At 34.4% G+C, this 19,377-nt stretch overlaps 1 protein-coding gene across 2 annotated transcripts in view; it reads left to right on the forward strand.

The window, feature by feature from the left end:
• Window positions 1-19,377, forward strand: part of LOC111047796 (toll-like receptor 3) — a 150,955-nt gene that overhangs the window by 95,871 nt on the left and 35,707 nt on the right. The window contains exon 15 of one of the 2 annotated variants that reach the window (XM_039442988.1): window positions 9,824-9,958. The exons of the other annotated variant lie outside the window; for it this stretch is intronic. Within the exon in view, the coding sequence (XP_039298922.1) occupies window positions 9,824-9,943 (120 nt within the window). The 3' untranslated portion in view covers window positions 9,944-9,958. Of the gene's footprint in view, window positions 1-9,823; window positions 9,959-19,377 lie in introns of those variants that run through there. 2 annotated transcript variants of the gene reach the window in all.

A 19,377-nucleotide genomic window follows, 5' to 3' on the forward strand; every position in this document is an offset into this window, starting at 1 on the left:
CTTCTGCTCATCATAATCACTCCAATATAGCACAATTAATCATATGGCAACAGTCCATGATACATTAATCGAATAGTTCAAAAGAACTTAGTCTCATTACTTGGCATAAGCCAATGTGTAATTCAGACAACCTAGAGGACACAGATATATTTGTAAAAAAAAAACTAAAAATACAGTAGTTCAGAAAGTAGAAAGATGTCATCCAGCGTTTCATCTGTTTCGAAGTTACCACAGACAGTAAACAATAAGATACTTGAGGGTTGATCGATTGATATTCCAGAATAGTATTTGTGATTTTCTGTGATTTAGTTAAACGATGACTGACTGTCCTGATTTTGTGATATAATGGACTAATATTGTGTTATTTTCGGATTCAACTTTTCCATTGGTTTGCTATGATTGATTACTCGAGTTTCCGTCGCTTCCATAATTTCCTTCTTCTGATTTCTCAAAACCTTTCCCATCGCAATCTATATATATGTCTCTGAACTGCCTGCCTCTTTGAGACTCTTTGACTTCAGCCTTACTGACTTTTCCATTCCTATAGCTGATTTTAGTGAGGAAACTTTCTATGTTCCGTTATTCCACACTTTTTTTTTACAAGCTGTTCACCATGGAAATTCTCATAGTCCTGTTGCTGCTTTTTCGGAGATGACTCTTCACTTCTTGCCCGCTTAGCCAACTTGTACTTTGAGATTTTCTCTTATCATGAAATTTTTTTCCTTATTTTTCAATTTCATCAAATGTGCGAATAAGTCCCTTCTTATTGCTTTGGTCTCTTGGGTCAAATCCTTCTTGATTTGGACATTTTTGAAGTGGTCTTAATTTCTTCCACAAAACCAATTGGCAAAGAGTTAATTTTAATTAAATTAAATGAGTTAAATTTAAGAGTTGATATTTAATTGGCAAAGAGTTAAATTTTACAAGTACCAGTACTGGTGCACTCTCTTTTCTTCTGTTTATGCTCCATCACTCCTTGATGCAAATTCTGTTTATTTCGAGAACCAGATATCTTAGTTATATTCATGATTCTCCATTCATGACGATAAAGCTATTAGGCATATCTGAAACACCATTATACTAATAAATGGAATTTCTGCTCTTTCTCCTCAACTTTTCCGCTCATTATCCTTGTAATGTTGTTTCATGAGGTCAACTTCCAATCTAATTTCTTTTTAAAAATGAAATCAACATGTCATCTACACTTAAATCAATGACGCAGTTTGCTCCATCAAGATTTTTTGGGGACATGATTTCGTAAGGATTTTGATTTTTTTTGGGGGGGGCATGATTTTGTGAGAAATTTAAAACCATCGAATGATATGAATTGAATCAAATACATATTAATAATGAATAGTAATAGTTGGCCTCCACATCTCCCCTTACAGCAAACCCGTTCCACCACATGGCGCCAAGTATCTGGTAAGTATGCTTAGGCATTTTCGTGCAATTGAACAGCACATGGCCTTGGTATAATGCATTGAACGACTTTTCCTCTTGAAAATGTTGGGTGCTTCACAGAAGTAATTTTGATTGGATAATTTATTGCCAAAGGAAATGTATACACCTTCTTTTAGGAAAGCGAATTGATATTAGTGTCTCAAATTTCGTGGAGGAACAACGACTCCAACTCCACGATCACCAGCATTCACGTGCCCAGGGGTGCCCATCCCCCCAATGGTCCATGTCGCAAAATTCCCCCCCAAAATTCTTAAAATTTGGTATCCATTTAGGTACTTAAAAACTGTATATTGAAAAATCCCCTCCATTTTCCCTAGTTTCTTCCAAAAATCCCCCCCCAAAATTCAGCCTCATGTCGCAACTTGCGACATCAAAACATGCTGTGGGAACCCCTGCACGTGCCCATTAAGACAATATTATATAAGAGCATAGCATCAAATTTGGTTCTTCTCCATTTCAGAAATTCAAAACTCACGGACTAGCAGAATTGTCTTAAAGAGAGTTCCTCTATATCTGGCATAATAAATTTTTTATGCAAGATGCACAAGTCTTCTTTGAACAGATTCAATTTTCTTAGATGTGCTTAGTTTTTCTCTTTTCCAAATAATATTAGAAGTATACTCCAGATGACATCGGAAAAAGGAGAGTGTCTTCATTGTGCAGGGATCCCTGAAATATTTTCCAATTCATCTCATAACTCCCAGTTGTCTTCTTGCTCTGAACACATTGTAATCAGGTGGAAAGAAATTTGAGCTATTATGTTGATCACCTAGCCAGGATATAATTACAGCCACAATATCAAAATCATTACTAACAACTGAAGTAAGAAATTCCATTAACTTTGTTCTTAACATTCTGATGAAATATATTCACGTCCTTCATTGCGAGCTCTCCATTGAATTCACACTAGTTTTTCCGCCAACACGCTCACAGTAGGAATTATTAGTTTCCCGTAGAATGGTGAGATTATAGCTCCTTCAGGCCAGGCATCAGGCTTACAAACTTCAAGGAATACATTTCAGAGACAAGTACATGAGAACAGCTGTAGAGTCTGGGAATGTTGATTGGAGTTTTAGAAGAAAACCCTGTTGATATAGAACAAGACGTTCAATATCATTATATGATGAATCAGGGGAAAACGACGAGCGAACAATGCCTTATTTCTAATTCTAGTGGTTATATTTGTATCCTTTCTTGATCCAATTTGAACAGGCTTTTAGCTCTTTTTATCGACAAAGTGTGGTTTGCTAAGACATTTTAAAGCGTCAATGTTTTGCTTACATTGCTCTGCGGACTTCTTTTCCTTTGTCTTGGTTTTTTAGCCACAATAGAACAAGGTTCAGAAATTTTGGGAGGTAGATCGTTTTGTTTTGCTTGTCCTGCTAAGCTGACTCAATGAGGATAGGGGGTGGGAGGAGCAGGCACATGATTATTCACCAGCAATGATTTGAATTTTGCCATGGACTTATTTCTGGGATGGGAGACACGTTGTATAATTTCGAGATCACATTAACATCGTTATTTAGCAAACCATATAATTATTAAAATCTTAATTTTAAGTTTTTCTCTATTAATGAAGAAATTTCCAACCTCAACGCTGCTACTTCTGAAGAAAGGTTACAAATCAGAGAGACATTTGTCTTCTCTTTAGCAACGGAACTTTTGAGCTATAGAAGTTTCCAAATCCCCAAGCATATTTAAAATTGTATACTCTTTTAAATTGTCCATTGGGACATCGTCATTTGAATTTGAGCCTGGGTTGAAATTGCGACTTGACAATAATTGAACAGCAACTAGCGGCCGTATGGGTGTATTGTCATTTACTATCAGCGACTTTTAATTCATGCATGCATGAACATTAAAGCCAGAGTCTTTGAAGAAGTTCAATTCTTCTTCACTTATTTCTAAACAGAGTGCATGCTGTCTTGTACAAGTTTCACATTGTAGGATCTCTTGTCGACCAGTTATTACTTTATTGCACTTATAACATTTTCTTTACTTGGCGCCGTATATTTTTCTATTATTACTATTATTATTATCTCTCTCTTGTCCTTATTCTATAGAAAAAGATAATATTTATTCCCATTGTATAGAGATGCAGGATATTCGTCAAAAGATTTTAAAGGACACAGGAACACACAAAGATTGAACACTCAAGTCGACATAACAAAATGCAACACAAAATGCAACAATGACTTATTGACTAGAAATGATCAGGTGAATGAGAAGAAGCGGTTTACCAGAAATGTTAAAAAACTCTATCGGGAAGATGATAGAAAGAACAATTGCCGAGAGAGCTAGCGAGGCCCTTAAGTTGGAGGCTTCTAATATAAAGAGAGAATAAAGAAAGGAGTATAAAAATTAATAAATCACTGTTATCTACAGTCAAAGATAGACGAACCGAACAAGTATCAAAATCATGCAGAAAAATCACTAAGTTTCAATAACTATGAAGTATGTGAAAACACTATTATTCAATATTGAATCCTATTATAATGATTACAATATGGAACAGTCGGAATAAATATTCATTATATGGATTGTATTGTATTTTTTAATTTCCCCTTATCTTTTGGTTCAAATATACTTTATCAAAAAATCAAAATTTTGTAAATTCCACTGGAAAATTCATGCTGCCCCAAAAATAAAATCTTGCCTGATACATTTTGTTCCCCACAAAAATCATACCTCCTCCTCAAAAATCTAAATTCCCCAAGAAAAATAATGATCCCAAAATTAAGTAGGCAGTTTCACTATTATAAGAGTTGAAAATCCCTTCCCGGTGGATCAGATTAAATTATATTTATCATTAGTCACCGTTATTATTTAGCTATTCAGATTTTAGTCGATTATATTTGAAAAGTTGTATGCCTTCAGAGTGGGATCCTTGGACACTCCTGTGGGATGTATCTCTATACTAGGAATATTTTTTTATGTAATTATATATAATTTCATATTGTATACTATAATAAATTATAAATAATTATTATTTAATTCATCTATCTTTAATGACGAATAACACTTATGATGAACGGCACTCATGGTACACCGTCAGCTACTCATTCAAAGAATGCTGACAGATTGAAGTGAGTCTTACTTTACAGTCTATAGCCTCCAGCGTCTAGCTGAGTCTGTAGAAATCATCTGCTGATCTCCGAGCAGAATCCCAGCTGTGCTCTGAGATGTGAGAGACAGCCAGTCTCCATAATAGGCCTAGAATACACTGTAATCTCCATGCAGTATCACAGACAGCGAGGTCGTCTGGTCTCTGGTTGACTGACTAAAGCGCTCCAACTTATGTAATTCAACTCTAAAACAGTTTCCGATATTATATCGTATTTTATGAAGACGCTTGTCTTAACTGACTGACACACTCACACACACCATTCATTCATGGATGCAATTTGTAGTTGTAGTAGTAGCAGTTAAAATGACGCAACGAGAATTCTATACGTGACTGTTTGTCGTCATTAGTTTGAGTTGAAGTTGGAACTGGTCTTTTCCGTGCTTGAAAAATGCGGTCGATCGCCTCCTTATTATTATTGTTATTGTTCAGCACAAATTCTTCGAAATAATAATAATACCGTAGTTCTTCCTTATATCCTGGAACAAGGAATTTTTCCGTCTTGTGCCTGCGCACAAATAATCGAACTGGAAAATGGGGAATTTTCATATTAACTGGAGAATTTTTGTTGCTGAATGATTGACAAACTACTGGAGCGTGGGTAGTATGAGATGAAAAACAACCATGCGTCCGACGTGATTCGAACCCACAACACTTCAAGCTCAGCTGTATGAATGTTTGGTATCATTGGGGAAATAGTTCAGAATTGATCTTCATTCATCAAAAAATTGAATAAACTCAGTAGTTGGTACCAAACATGGGTTGATTGGACAAACTCCCAACAACAAGGATTCAGTTAAATCATAAACTCTCTCATGGTTGCCAATTAGTTGGATTTTTCTTATTACAATATCATTATTCTATAAGTAGTACAGATTTATGACTTGATCATACATTTACCTATTCTAATTATTATTTTATTATCTAAAAAACTTTTATGAACACCGAAGATTTATATAAAACTATTTTTCCTCCACCTACTGTCTAAAGTACCTACTTTACTCCCTGAAACCTAATACTAAAGTGTCACTTTTTCGCTCTCGGTAGTAAAAAACAGAAAAACTCCCTAGGGAGTAAAAGTGACTCCATTTAAATAACATGGGGAGCATCTCTATCTTGAAACTTACATTGTAATAGGTTAGAAGGTCTAAGCTCAGATGAGATAGCATAATAGAGGTGTCTGTCATTGAGTCAACTGAATTCAATACCACAACCAGAAATTTGATTAACTCATGAAATATATGTTTGTATGATAATTATTATATTAAATATTAGTAGACAATAAAAATTTATACAATTTTTAAAATATTTTATTCTATTCAAAATACCAGCCAACAAATATTTTTGATCTGCAATTCGAATCTGAACCGCGTGATCTGGAGTCAGCCATTTTTGGTAGCTGCTCAGCTGATGTAATTGTTACAACTTTTGCTGATAGATAGCGCAATCGGCAGTGCCAATCAGACGACCGGTTTTTAGGTTTTAGATTTAGGTTATGTTGTTAGGAATCATTGTCACCAATACGTAAATTATTAGAATAATTTTATTTGCAGTTTCTATAAAAAAATGTAGATGGAGGAAAAATGTTGTGTACATCACGAGCAAAAAATACTTTTTCTCCCTCAGGAAAATTGCTGCCCTCGGCTTCGCCTCGGGCTTCAAACTTTTTCCCACAGGGAGAAAAAGTCGTACTTTTCACTCTAGATATACAAATAACTATTTCGCCACACTAGAACGTAATGAGCTGTTATCGGTCCTCATATTATGGAGGTGGAAATAAATCAGTTTTCGCCCCACCTGGATGTAATGAGCTGGTTTTCGTGCGTCATATGGAGGCCGAAAGTGATTGTTTTCTGACCAGGCCGGTAAAAGTTTTACGGCCCTAGGGCTGTAAAATAACCTTGAAGTCAGCTGATTCTGATTTGATGTGTACGTTTTTACAAAATAGTTTATGAAACGGAATCAGTTGATGCAACTAGGATTGAATAAAGTATTTTGCAAAAAGATACTATCATTCTATTTGGATGAATGAAATACAAATAAGATACATTATAAACTATTCAAATTCGATTTTCAGAGTAGGATAGAACTTCTAACCTCAACTTCCGATAACAAGCATTGTTGACATCCAGATTGTCCAAATTTCAAGTGCGCTAAAACAGCTGATCCAAAAAATTATTTGTGTTTATTATTCAAGAATCAAAACATTCATAATAATATCATCTTATTGCCATTTGAAAGAATAAAAAAGTATGAACTCAACCTCCCACATTAAAACATAATTGAACATAATATTTTAGGTTATTTAGACAAATTGACAAATTGAAATCCACCCAGCTTAAGTACTGCGTTTACCACTAAACCTAGTGGATAATTTAAAACCAACCTATTTTTTCGGACATGTTATTTATTATCAAAATTTGGGAACAGAATAGTTTGCCTATTGTTCTTTCCCGATCATATTTATATGATTTGTAATTGTATTCACTGAAAATGAAAAAAAAAATCCTGATATTCAGATTACCTCAGATTTGCTAGAGCTATGGCCTTCCAGTCTTGCTTTCTTGCTATATATATATAACTAAAACTATACTAATTATACTATTGTATTAAAATAATACAATATTATATATATATATAATATATATATATATATTATATATATATATATATATATAATTATTATTTAACGAAAATCCTAAATAAATGCTGCAAATCACCCCGAAGACCTCTGCTACTGCAGACATTGGCAACAGGGCTAACAGCTAGATGGAAATTCGATGAGAACTACTATCCAAAAATTAGTTGCCAGCCCGGGAATCGAAACCAGCACCTCCCAACTGCCAGTCAGGAATGCTTACCCTTACACCAAACTGACAATATCTGGATAGCAGTGCTCATTTTATACAAAGCCACAGCGGCCAACCAGTTACAGATGGAATTAAATAGAGAATGATCTGCTGCGGCAGTAGCAGAGGTCTTCAGGGTGATTTGCAGCATTTATTTAGGATTTTTGTTAAATAATAATTATATATTAATTAGCATTTGAATAAATGCATTCTCTATTTAATTCCATCTATTATATATATATATTTTTTTTATTCAATTGTTTATTTATTTATATTGTTTTATTTTTTGTGTGGCAATAAATAGCGTTCGCACCATGGGCAAAAATGTGTTTCCGGCTCTCAATCTTTTCTTTTATTTTCTTGAAAACCGATTTTGAGCCGGAAAAGTCTCATTTTCGGCCCTAGGTGCGAAATATACTATTCCGACGTGATCAACTGAAGGCCTGAAAATGTTTTCTTTACTACCCTAGAGCCAGAATGGAAATAGCCCTGAATAACAGCTGATATTGCCCAATAATGCAAATTTCAAATTGTCACTTTCCTATGTTCATTTTTGTCATAATTCAGTACATTCATATTTTAACAAGTTTTCAATTAGTCAAGATTTTAGTTTATCAAGTTATCAGCTTGTCAATATTCGTGTTCGTCGAGTATTCAGTACTTCAAGTTTTTTGTTTGTTGAATTTTATAGTGCTAGTATTCAGAATGTCAAGTTTTCAGTTCTCAAGTGCTGATTTCGAAAAGTTTGCAGTTTATCAAATGTTCAGTTCATCAAGTTTTCAATACGTCAAGTATTCATTTAGTCAAGTTTTCAGTTCATCAAGTTTTTATTTTTTGGCAAAAAATAGCGTTCGCAACTCGGAAAGAAATGCATTGCCGGCTCTCAAAGTTCTTGACTTCGTCTCAAGCCGGCAAACACGCATTTTCCGCCCTAGGTGCGAAATATACTATTATAATACTTTTTAATTGATATTTTCATAATTTTATACATTTCTGATGGTAAATTCCACATAGGTTATTCTCGGAAGTAGGCCCACCTAATGTCGATCAAGATAATATTTATCGGGAATCTGAATTCTATCAAACATTTCCAATAATATCACTATCCACGCACAAAAGAGTACTCATATGTGATCTCCATCCAGTGAGAATAAGTTTTATTGTTGAAAAGGTTGAGGAGAAGTACATATTATATTAATTTAAACGCTTGTAGTCCATATTCCTATCATTTGGCTATATAAACATTAATTGTTCAACACTAGCTAGTCGATATGAATGCAATTGAATAGTAAAACAGTCTGAAACAGCCAGCTATAAGATATTTCAAATATTTCGCTACGGTACACGTCACGGCTGCCCAAGTCATTTAGCTCCATCTATCATCGGCATTAATAATTGACTATTTTTGGCACAAGCGCCTATAAATTATTATCCTGCCAGCTCTGTTCATCTCTGCAAGTTCCTATCGGTTGTCTCACTCTCACTTGAGACGTCCGAGAAATGGGCAGATCCTTAGCATTAACAGTTCACCTTGATTAAATGTGAAGGCGATTGATGCTCAGGTGTGGGATACCACCTCTCTCCCCGTCCAATCATTCGATTACAAAATATTCATCCTATATGATCAGTCGAACCACAAAGCATAGTCCTTGTGCGCTAAAAATAGCCGTCATTCACCAGTTCATGCTCTCAAATAGTTATTACACACATTCCTACACACAAAAATCAAGGAGCTCCTATAATTGCAACTTTCTCACAGATATTCGAAGAATTTTCTTCTTTTCCCATCATTTCTCACATCTATTGAGAGTAAATTTTGTGTATCAGCTTCAAATGAAACATTTATGAGCCGAAAAGTCAATAATTTTCTTTAACTATGTCGTAGTTGAGCACTATAGGCTACTGTGTATTCGGTGAAACAAATTAGCTCAGGTTCTTGAAACTTCACGTGACCTTTAAAGAATTTCTTATATAATTCCAAACCCATATTGTTTCTCCTATGCTTTAAAGCGTGAATAGGAAAGTAAATTTGAAAAAAACGACATAGATTTGAAATAGTCTAGCATTTTGACTGTATACTATTGGAAGAGGAAGAACAATACTTTATAAATTGGAAGAGGGACAGTGTTGGGAATGAGTCTGTTGTGCCTTTACTTGAGTATAGTAGCCTTCTTTGTTGTACATGATCAAATATTCAAATTATTTATTTATCCTAGAAGGAATAATCTATTCAACAGAAGAACTAAAGAACAAACTGATTGTCACCCAAAACTAGATTTCACTGCTCTGCTGAACATAATAATATTTTGATTCTACTAAGATCCTCGCAGAAAACAACGAACATTGTTTTTCATTATAATCATTGTTATGTTCTTTTATATTTTTTCAGAAAAACAATTATTCTCAAGCACATAGCAAATTAGGATTTTCCTATCTTGGATATAGGCCTACTGTACAGGGAAAACAAAACTTCATGGGAAGACCCCGATTACCTCATACTAGCAAATAATCGATTATCATCATGAATATTTTCAGTTGTTATGTTTATTGTTTAGTTATAAAAATATAATTATGATTTCTATTTTATATTTTCTCCATTTTTTAAAGATTTCTTCCTATGTCGATTTCTTCTTTGGGATTGAAATGGAAAATGGAATTGAGATTTTTGTGGCCTTTGATTCAACACAGATTGAACGCGACTTCGACTGAATAGCTTAAAACTCGAATATCAAACTCTGATAAACTGTTTCGTGGGTTCGAATCCTATCAATCTATGGTCTATCAAGCTTATTCATGCTATCATCTCATCTGATTACAAGTGGAAAGCTCATGTGACCATCATCCAGCAAACAAAAGTTATTCGGACCGCCAAAATTGCTGGTAGCAATGTATTACACCTACACACACCGATGATCTTTTACCAACAATAGTAATTACGTTCTCATTATTATTGTTGAGAAGCAAGCGGGTGCGTGAGTGTTTACGATTTCTACACAATGTGTAGTAGCAAAAACTGGTTTATAGTAGTATAGTAGATTGCAATAGTATCCGTGATGGATGTACAAGGTAATTTGGCCTAGGCTTATTGAATTTACTGTCAGGACAATATTTATTTCAGTCATCAGCAATCAGCAGGAGTTATAGTGAGATTCACTTGACACTGTCAGCATTGGACGAATGGAAAGCATTGATGCTATCTATTTTGTACTATCTATTCTCACTGTAGAAAAAACATGATCCTCCATTCAGATATAGACAATGGACATATTTACTATATCCTACTGGAGAAAAATAATAATAGGCAGGCTACTCATATAAAGTAGGAGCTATAAACACCCACCTAATATTTATCATACTTATGCACTGTGCAGTTCTATGTTGTTCTATTGATGCATGAATACCTCAACCTCACCTTGGAACCTAATTAAACACATTGGTCCTCCTGTGGAAACACAGTGGAGCGGCGAAGGTAGCTACAAGCTTGTGAGTGTTAAATCACTGGCAAAGATAGTGTTGTATCGCAGGCAGACTTGAATAAGTCGAAACATACCGCTCCACTATTCGCCACCATTTAATTACATGCATTTGCATTACATTCAACCCTTTCAAACTTGAAGCTTACTCCACTATGTTTTCTCCCTTCACCCAAGTATTGAGGGTAGTAGAGAGGATAACAACATTATAATTCAGTTTAAAATAATGAGACAAAATACATCGTTAGGAAATTTGATTATAAAATTAATAGAGCGTACACATTATCTACTATACATGCGATTGACTTGATTGAAGAATATGTAAATATTTGATCTTTTCCATTTCTCGAAAAATCAATATAATTTTGAATGTACTCAAGCACAAACGATCAAAAAATTATTATTTTCCACAATGGAATATAATAGATTATATGAATTGATAGCAGTAACTTCAGGTGCCGTTTCATATCTTTTCCATCCTAATATCGAACTCCAAAGTAACAAAACGAACACATCGTACCGTGTGTTATAAGTTTTGTCTTCACATTTGATGATATAGTATCAAAGATAATTCGGAATGGATAGCCTGAATATTTCAACTTTCAACTTCAGGTGCTTTGTTCTCAAAAATGTTAAAATAATAAAAGTTTCTCCTCAGAAATTTCTTACATTTTGGTAACTTGGTAGTATCCAAATAGAAATTCAGAAAATGTCACCAGTAAAAATGTTCCAAAAGTGTGATGCAAAGCACAAAGACCAGAGTCTTAACTGCTAATTGAGCATCTACATAATAATAGAATGAACATAGTTGCATACGCTTCATACGCTTATCATAGATAGCTATGGCACAGCAGGAGTGCACTCGTGGAGGACTGGACAGACTGGATTGCAATCTATAGGTTGTGACAGAGTGTAATACAATGTGAGAGATAATAATTTTTACAATGGGTTGGTAGGCTATTTCTCTTATCTAATTAGAGACAACTGCGTTTTCATAACTCATAATTGGATGGACGAATAGCTCAGTTCTGGTAGTGCGCTAGCCTTCGTTGGGTCCAGGGGCCGGAGCGCCCTGGCTAGATGGATAAGACGAGCGAAGCGAGCCTGTCGGCTAGTAATTACATATTATTACTGTTATTATATTCACATGTCATATTTTATATTAGATATAATAATCCATTCATCTTATAGGCTATTATTACGTTTGTAGACTGACAGAAATTTATAAGAGGAGTGGATTTAGTTTAATGAGACTCCATGTCGACGTACAAGTTTATTTAGTATTTTATCAATGATTATTGTTTTATGCACAAAATTGATTTGATTCGAATGCAATGCTATTGCACAGTTCTCAAGTTGGCAATCAGTCGTTGTGTTATGTCCACTGTTGCCTATATCTTTTTACCTTTTGTATAGCCTAACTTTTTATTTGCGTGGTATATTAATCATTTTTCCATTTCTTACAAGTTATACATTATCGTTCGGCAGGCACGGCCCTAGGGACTTTGCCGCCCTGGGCGAGATCGGCAACCGCCGCCCCCTCACAAGTTTCCCGTCTAATTGTTAATCCCGGGTTCCACCCCTTCCTTGAGCGATCGCCTAACTATTGTGTCTCCGCTGTGATGCGATCGCGCAATTCGTACCAAAGAGTCTCAGTAAACTCTAAATAATTATGTACTAGGAGTCATAAGTGTAAATTGCACATTAATTTTTTTTTTCATAAACTGTTCTATGTTTTCGGTTGCAGATATTTATATTTTTATAAGCCGACTTAAAAATTTACCCGAAGGTTATCAGCTGTTTAAGTTACAATTTATTCTATTATATTAGCGAGCAATTTCTGTATTTTTATATCTGGTTATTTATGTTCAACGGATCTCGAAAACGGCACTAACGATTTTCACGAAATTTGGAACATAGTAGGTTTATGATATAAAAATCGATTGCACTAGGTCTCATCCTTGGGAAAACTCGCTGAACTACATTAAAAGGATAATTCATCCTTGGCTAAAACACCTGAGACTTTCGTCGTCTGTGGATAGTAAAAAATGAGCAAGTGATTCTGTGGAAAATCAAAATATCGCATCCCCGAAAATCATAAGCTGACTTATATTTTAGAGAATTGTGTTCTGTTTATCAATAAATGAAAATAACGAGCGAAGCTCCAATATTCGACATTTAAACGAATAGTATGGGGGCACCAAGCTTCGCTCCGTTATTTTTATTCATTGACTAGCTGGCCCGGCGAACTTCGTACCGCCAAATAGTTAATACATCTCATGAAAGGCTGGATGCAAGACTGAGGAAGCGCGTTGTGGCATTGTATTTATATAGATAATTTTCCAACTGCAAAATAAATAATTTACTAAAAATAAATTAATTCTGAACACCGAAGACAGCACAATTATTCAAAACAGAGTCATTAAAGTAATTATTCGAAACATGTCTTTAGAGCATGTTATTCTTTAACCTGAGGCCGCACTGCTGGATGGTTACACACAGAACAGTCATTTTGTTTTTAGTTGGGGCGTTTAGATTTTCAAAATTTTCTTGTTTCATTCGATCAACAATACCATGAAGAATTTATCCTTTATACCTCATGGATTCGTCTCTTACCGAATTTGAAATGTTCTGTCCCAAAAATGTAAATTTTAGGGGCTCATATCTCAAAAAGGTAAAAAAAAAATGATCGGGAAGAATAGGTTTTCCCAATAAAACTTTTTCATTTTGATAGCTTCATAATATACAAATCGGAAAACTTTGAAAAATATCACCAATAGAAAGTTTATTTTTTCCTTTTCACAGCCTGAAGACTAGACTGCGAAAGTGTATTAGGCCTACTTAACTTGCTAAGTAATTATTAAAACTACAATTTCTACAACACAAGTTTGTTTAACACACCTGTTTAATTAAGTAGAACTCGTCTAACCTTTGCGTGGGAAAATTCCTTCACAGATTCTTCAAGATCTAGGGACTGAGCTATTTTATGTTTGCTTGACCACTCAGCCGTTCCTGGACATTGTTGATCTTAGAAAAGTCTTCATTAGCTGGAGTTTGGAAAAGTTTCTTTTATAATTCTACTATTCACATTTAATATTATGAATTTATTATTTATTCGTATTTTTAAATTTTCCATTCTTTAAAATTTGCCGCCCCAAAATCTGCCGCCCTGGGCGGCCGCCCGGTCCGCCCACCCCTGGGGCCGGCCCTGTCGTTCGGTTTGTGATAATGATGTGTATTATGCTCATATTTAGGGGCGAGTTTTTCAATAATTATTTGAATTTCATGAAATCACGCTCAGTATAACTTGTAATTACTAACCTGTGATTTCTTACTGTAACTTATATTAATAATTTAAATTCAACTTGTAATATTGTGTCGTGACAAGGCCGAAATGTACTTTCTTGGTATTTGCTTTCTTGAATGAAAGATTATAAAATTCTGATTTGTCACATGCTTTGCGAGCTCTGCTCGATTATACAGCTTTCTAAACTAAACCAAACTGAACTTTGCTAGTCAATAAAAACATTTTTATTTCCATCTGTCTTGTAGCATCACTGTCCTGAAGAATCTGAAATAAAATTTTCTACTTCAATAATTAAATATTCCAAAAAATATCAATATATTTGAAATTTCAATTTGTAGCAGCGTCTTTAGAATATTAGGAATTCGAGTTCAGTTCAAGAGAAAACTTTCTAATGATTAGATGTAAGTAAATTAATTTCCTTGTGAAGAGTGAAGAGGATAAGAGTAGTGTTTATCATTAAACGAGATTGACGTAATTTACATAACGTGTATATATATTTGTAGGCTAAACACAGCTGTTCCTTGTAATTTACGTGTTGCTGAATGACCATACAGGGAATTCCAAAGACGTTGGTTAATTAATTTACAACGATATTCTCCCACGATATCTCGACATAATGTACAGTTGAGATTGTAGATCGTCAGAATTCTTAAAATAGATTCATACGTGTGTATAGACCACACAAAGCAAAACATATTTCTTGTTTTATGTAGTACGTGCCTTTGAACCATAACAATGCAAATAAGTCTCTAGAATTTGTCTCAGACTGAGCCATTTTTAACCTTATGTAGGCCTACTTGTTTGTACAGAATGGCACAGATAAATAGTGGGTTACAAAATTCTTGACAAACTATCAATTTCAAAAGTATTGGATCGAAATAAAGTGCATAACGTGTAATTACAATGAAAGTTCATTAACAGAGAATTATTCAAGTTAGTTTTCAGAAATAACATCCATCAAATGCCCTCCTTCTTCAGCAAAGCATTCTTGGAGTCGGTCTTAATGTTCGGCACTGCCGCTCAAACACATCACTTGGCCTTAAACTCTTGAATGGTCTGGGGTTTGTTCATGTAGAACCTTGCTTCTAAATAGGACCATAAGAAAACGTCATATACCGTGAGGTCCGGTGACCGAGGGGGCCAATTATTGAAATCTTCATCACAGGAAATCAAATGGGCAAGGAACCGAGCGCGTAAAGCTTGCATTGATATCCTAGCGGTATGTGCAGTTGCCCCGTATTTTTGTAACCAATATTCACCATACCGTATGATACCGTAGTGTGTGATCACCATGATGATGTGCTTGAGCGGGTAAAAACCGACACCAACAACTCGTCACTCGAAAAGGAGAGTATGTGATGGACGTAATTTTAAAAATCAACTGAAATATTTTTTTGTTAATGAACTTTCATTGTAACTACACGTTTTGCACTACATTTCAATCCAATAACTCTAAAATTGACAGTTTGACAAGAATTTTAAGACCAACCGATCCACCTGCGGCTCCTTGTATAAGCGCACACACACACTCACATTATTTCCTACGCTTTAATTTTTGTGTTAACAGATTACAACAATGCAAATGATATAGATATGATGAAAATTGTCACTAGACTTCCTCTCAGGCATCCCTCATAATAAGTTGTATGGAAGAGCGCTTTTTTTTAAATAATCTAAATTTGAGTTACAGCCTTTCTTGGAGAATTATGAAAAACATTTTTTGAATAAAATATTTTGTATTTTATAAAGTCATATTGTATAATATGACCATAGGCGCCAACTACTGCTAGCTGACGAGGCTAATAACACAAGAGAAGAGGGTAGCTTTCAACTTATTTACCATAGTAAAGCAGTAACTAAAAACAGAGAGCTGCCACTTTTTCCACTTGTTGCTTCCGTCTAATTCCCCTATTTGATAACACAATTTGTTAAAATATGATAAAAGATATAAAAAATGTCAGTGTGAAATTTGCCAAGTATTCGTGTTTTCTATAATGAGAATATTAATTTTAAAAATTCTGAGTTCTAAATTCTTAGACCCCCTTTTCTCGAGGGGTATTCCATAACTCCTATTTACAATATAAGATCTACTTATACCACTGAAGCTGGCTGGCATCACCCAGTAAAGCACATTATCAACGTTTTAGAAATATTTCTTCTATTCAACAATGAAAATTGTACATGATGCTTTTTGTTTGATTTTTTTTACTTGAGTTCTCCATTATGCTATTGTGGAGTATTGGATTATTTGACAATATTAGCATAGCAGTTCCTTGGTAGGCCTTATGGATCAGCGAACTCACTACTGTAAATTCATGCTTTGCTCTTGCTGTTAAAAGTTAGTACGTCACTGGAATATCCACATAACACACATTCAAATCAAAAAAGACCCGACAATAACTGATCAGTTTTTAGATAAGTCTAGTAAGTGGATAGACCATTACTAAGCAGTTTACTCAACTAACAACTTACTTTTTATAGATAGATATGCCCACCCTATCGCAATAAATGTTCACTTATATAAGTATAGTAATATAATTTGGAATGAATATTTCTGTATGAATGGGTTACATGATTCAATGAGTCACGGTTGAGAGAGGATCCAGGAATAACCCTTGTGTGTTTTCACTGGGAGAATCTGAAGATGGAAGTTGCGATTGGAACGGATTCACCCATATCCGGGTGCGGCAGAATTTTTGTGTGAAAAGCAATTAGGAAATTGGAATTTAACGCGATCTTATTCTAGATTATTTCCTCGCTGTTCCGGAAAAGACTGAATGTAGAGTATCTACAAAACAATAAAATTGTTCTTTCAACTAGAATAAAAGTTTGATGGATTCCATAAACTTAAGAAGTAGATTCTAATTCGGAAATATTTTTCTATTTTGTTATTGTGATCCTTTGTTAGTTTCGTCTTTGTTGAAAATTATTTATAATTTACTATAATTGAGTAAATTGATGCTTATTACTCTGCCTATTAATTGATGCTTGTAGTTAATGTGGGAAAAGTCCAATTACAAAAATGATAGAAATTGAGTGCAGATTTACGTATGTTATGTTGATTTGTGTTTGACCAAGTGAAGAGTTGAAACACCGTATGGAACTGATCTTCAGTTGGTCAAGGCACAGAGTAGAGAAGCACTACTGGTATGCTTATTCCGTGGTCAAGGTGACATGTACAACTCTATATACTACAGACGACTACTGTGATTTGAGGAAATGGTAAAATTCAAAATCGCTTCCTTAAAATGCTGGTTCAGTGCTTATCATTGAAGAAGAACATTCTATTTGGAGTGTCAAGATGAGCTAAATAAAGACAGAGACTAAGAGAGAAAGACAGTCCAATTAGTCTTGAGTTTGTGTTGGAGAGAGTTTGAGAGAGTGAGGAAGGGTGCACTGTAATAATAATTGTAAATATGTGTATCTAATGAATGGAGATTGATAGACAGGAGAGGAAAGAGAGAGAAAACGAGTGAGGGAGATTTAGATTAGAAAGAGTGAGAGAGTTTGAGAGTAAAAAGAAAGAAGAGAGAGTCTGATGGAGGAATATTCTATTAGATTTTCTTTACCTTATGCAGATTACAATATATTATTCTGGCTCTCTAGCTCATATACTTTAGTTTAATAAATAAAAATAGCTAACTTATCAATGAATTTCACAAAGTATGAACTGAAGAATCATTATTGATCAATTCGAAGATAGAATGAAATTCGAATTATAATAATATTGTTATGCATCTTCACAGTTCAGCAAAGTTTGAATAGGTATCCGTCCATAATTAACACTCAGAGTAGGTTGAGGAGATTTTTCTCTGAGAGGAAGTGGAAAGTTGGAGAGTGAAGAGAGTGAGTGAATGAGAGAGAGAGAGAGAGAGGGAGAGAGAGAGAAAGAGAGAGTGTTAGTGAGTGAGTGAGATGGTGACCGCAAGGTTGATGATGGACTCGGCTGTCCGTCTGATCTTTAGCCCTGACCTAATCAGTCGGCACGGCTCTAAATGTAATGAGCAATGTGCTATTTATTACTAGCAATGTTTGAAGTGCATTATGGAAGCAAGCATATACCTTAAATGTTCTATCAATGGCTTTGACTAATTGCACAGTCAATTATATTGAAGTTTCTCCATGTTGATCTGCACTACTGAAAAAAACACTAACACTGGTCTGACCCCCAAAGTGCTGCAGCCATGTGACAATCATTTCCTGATCATTAATCAAATGGTGACCACAGGCGACCTGCTGACTTGTAAAGGTTGTCAGAATCAACATTGAAACCACCAGCTGCACTACTCATAAATGTTGCCGATCAACTTCAGCAACTCACATCTCAACAGTATTTTATCAATAATTTTTATAACATAGTGCATAATTATAGTCCGTTTCACTCTATCTTTCATAGATAGCTTATGCTATCTTTTCTCTATGGTTTGATTCAGACAATGATTCATTGTCAATAATTTTCTATCCTGAGTTGAGATTGACATTATTAGTTCCTTATATATACAGTTCTTATCCTGCATAGTAAAGAATATTTAAATAAAAAATATAAATCTCAGTACCCTTTTAAATAATTTTGTCACAACATGTTTCAAAATGATGAACAAAATGTTCATTTGTCACAACATGTTTGAACAAAATTTAAAAGGGTACGTTGACTTGACAATGGCATTAATGTCCGAAACATCTTGTAACTAAATAGTTTAAAAGTGTACTGATATTTATATTTTCATTTATATAAAAAGAATCACTAAAGAAATAAGACAATAAAGAATATTTCTATCCTGAGATCTTGAGTTCAGATTGAAGTTATTGGTTTTTAATATCCCCAGTTCTTACCCTATAAAGTATTATGTATGTAAGTAATAAGTAACTATTAGGTGTTAGTGGTTGGACATTAGACAAAAATATTGATTCAATGTGTATTTTTCATGATACCCTCAACTGTATCTATACCATATATGAAGGAAGGAACTGACTTATACTGTACATGTACGGAATACGAAATAAATATTTGTCACGTCTGAATTACTGAACTGATTAACTTGAAATTCTAAATAGAGATTTATTATTGACCAAAGATGGTTATATATAGGCCTATTTTCATTTTTATCAATCAATCAATTATAATTCACTGATTGAAACAAATTCATTTGTTTTGTGATACAA

The sequence above is a fragment of the Nilaparvata lugens genome, chromosome X (assembly GCF_014356525.2).
Source record: "Nilaparvata lugens isolate BPH chromosome X, ASM1435652v1, whole genome shotgun sequence".
NCBI lineage: Eukaryota > Metazoa > Arthropoda > Insecta > Hemiptera > Delphacidae > Nilaparvata > Nilaparvata lugens.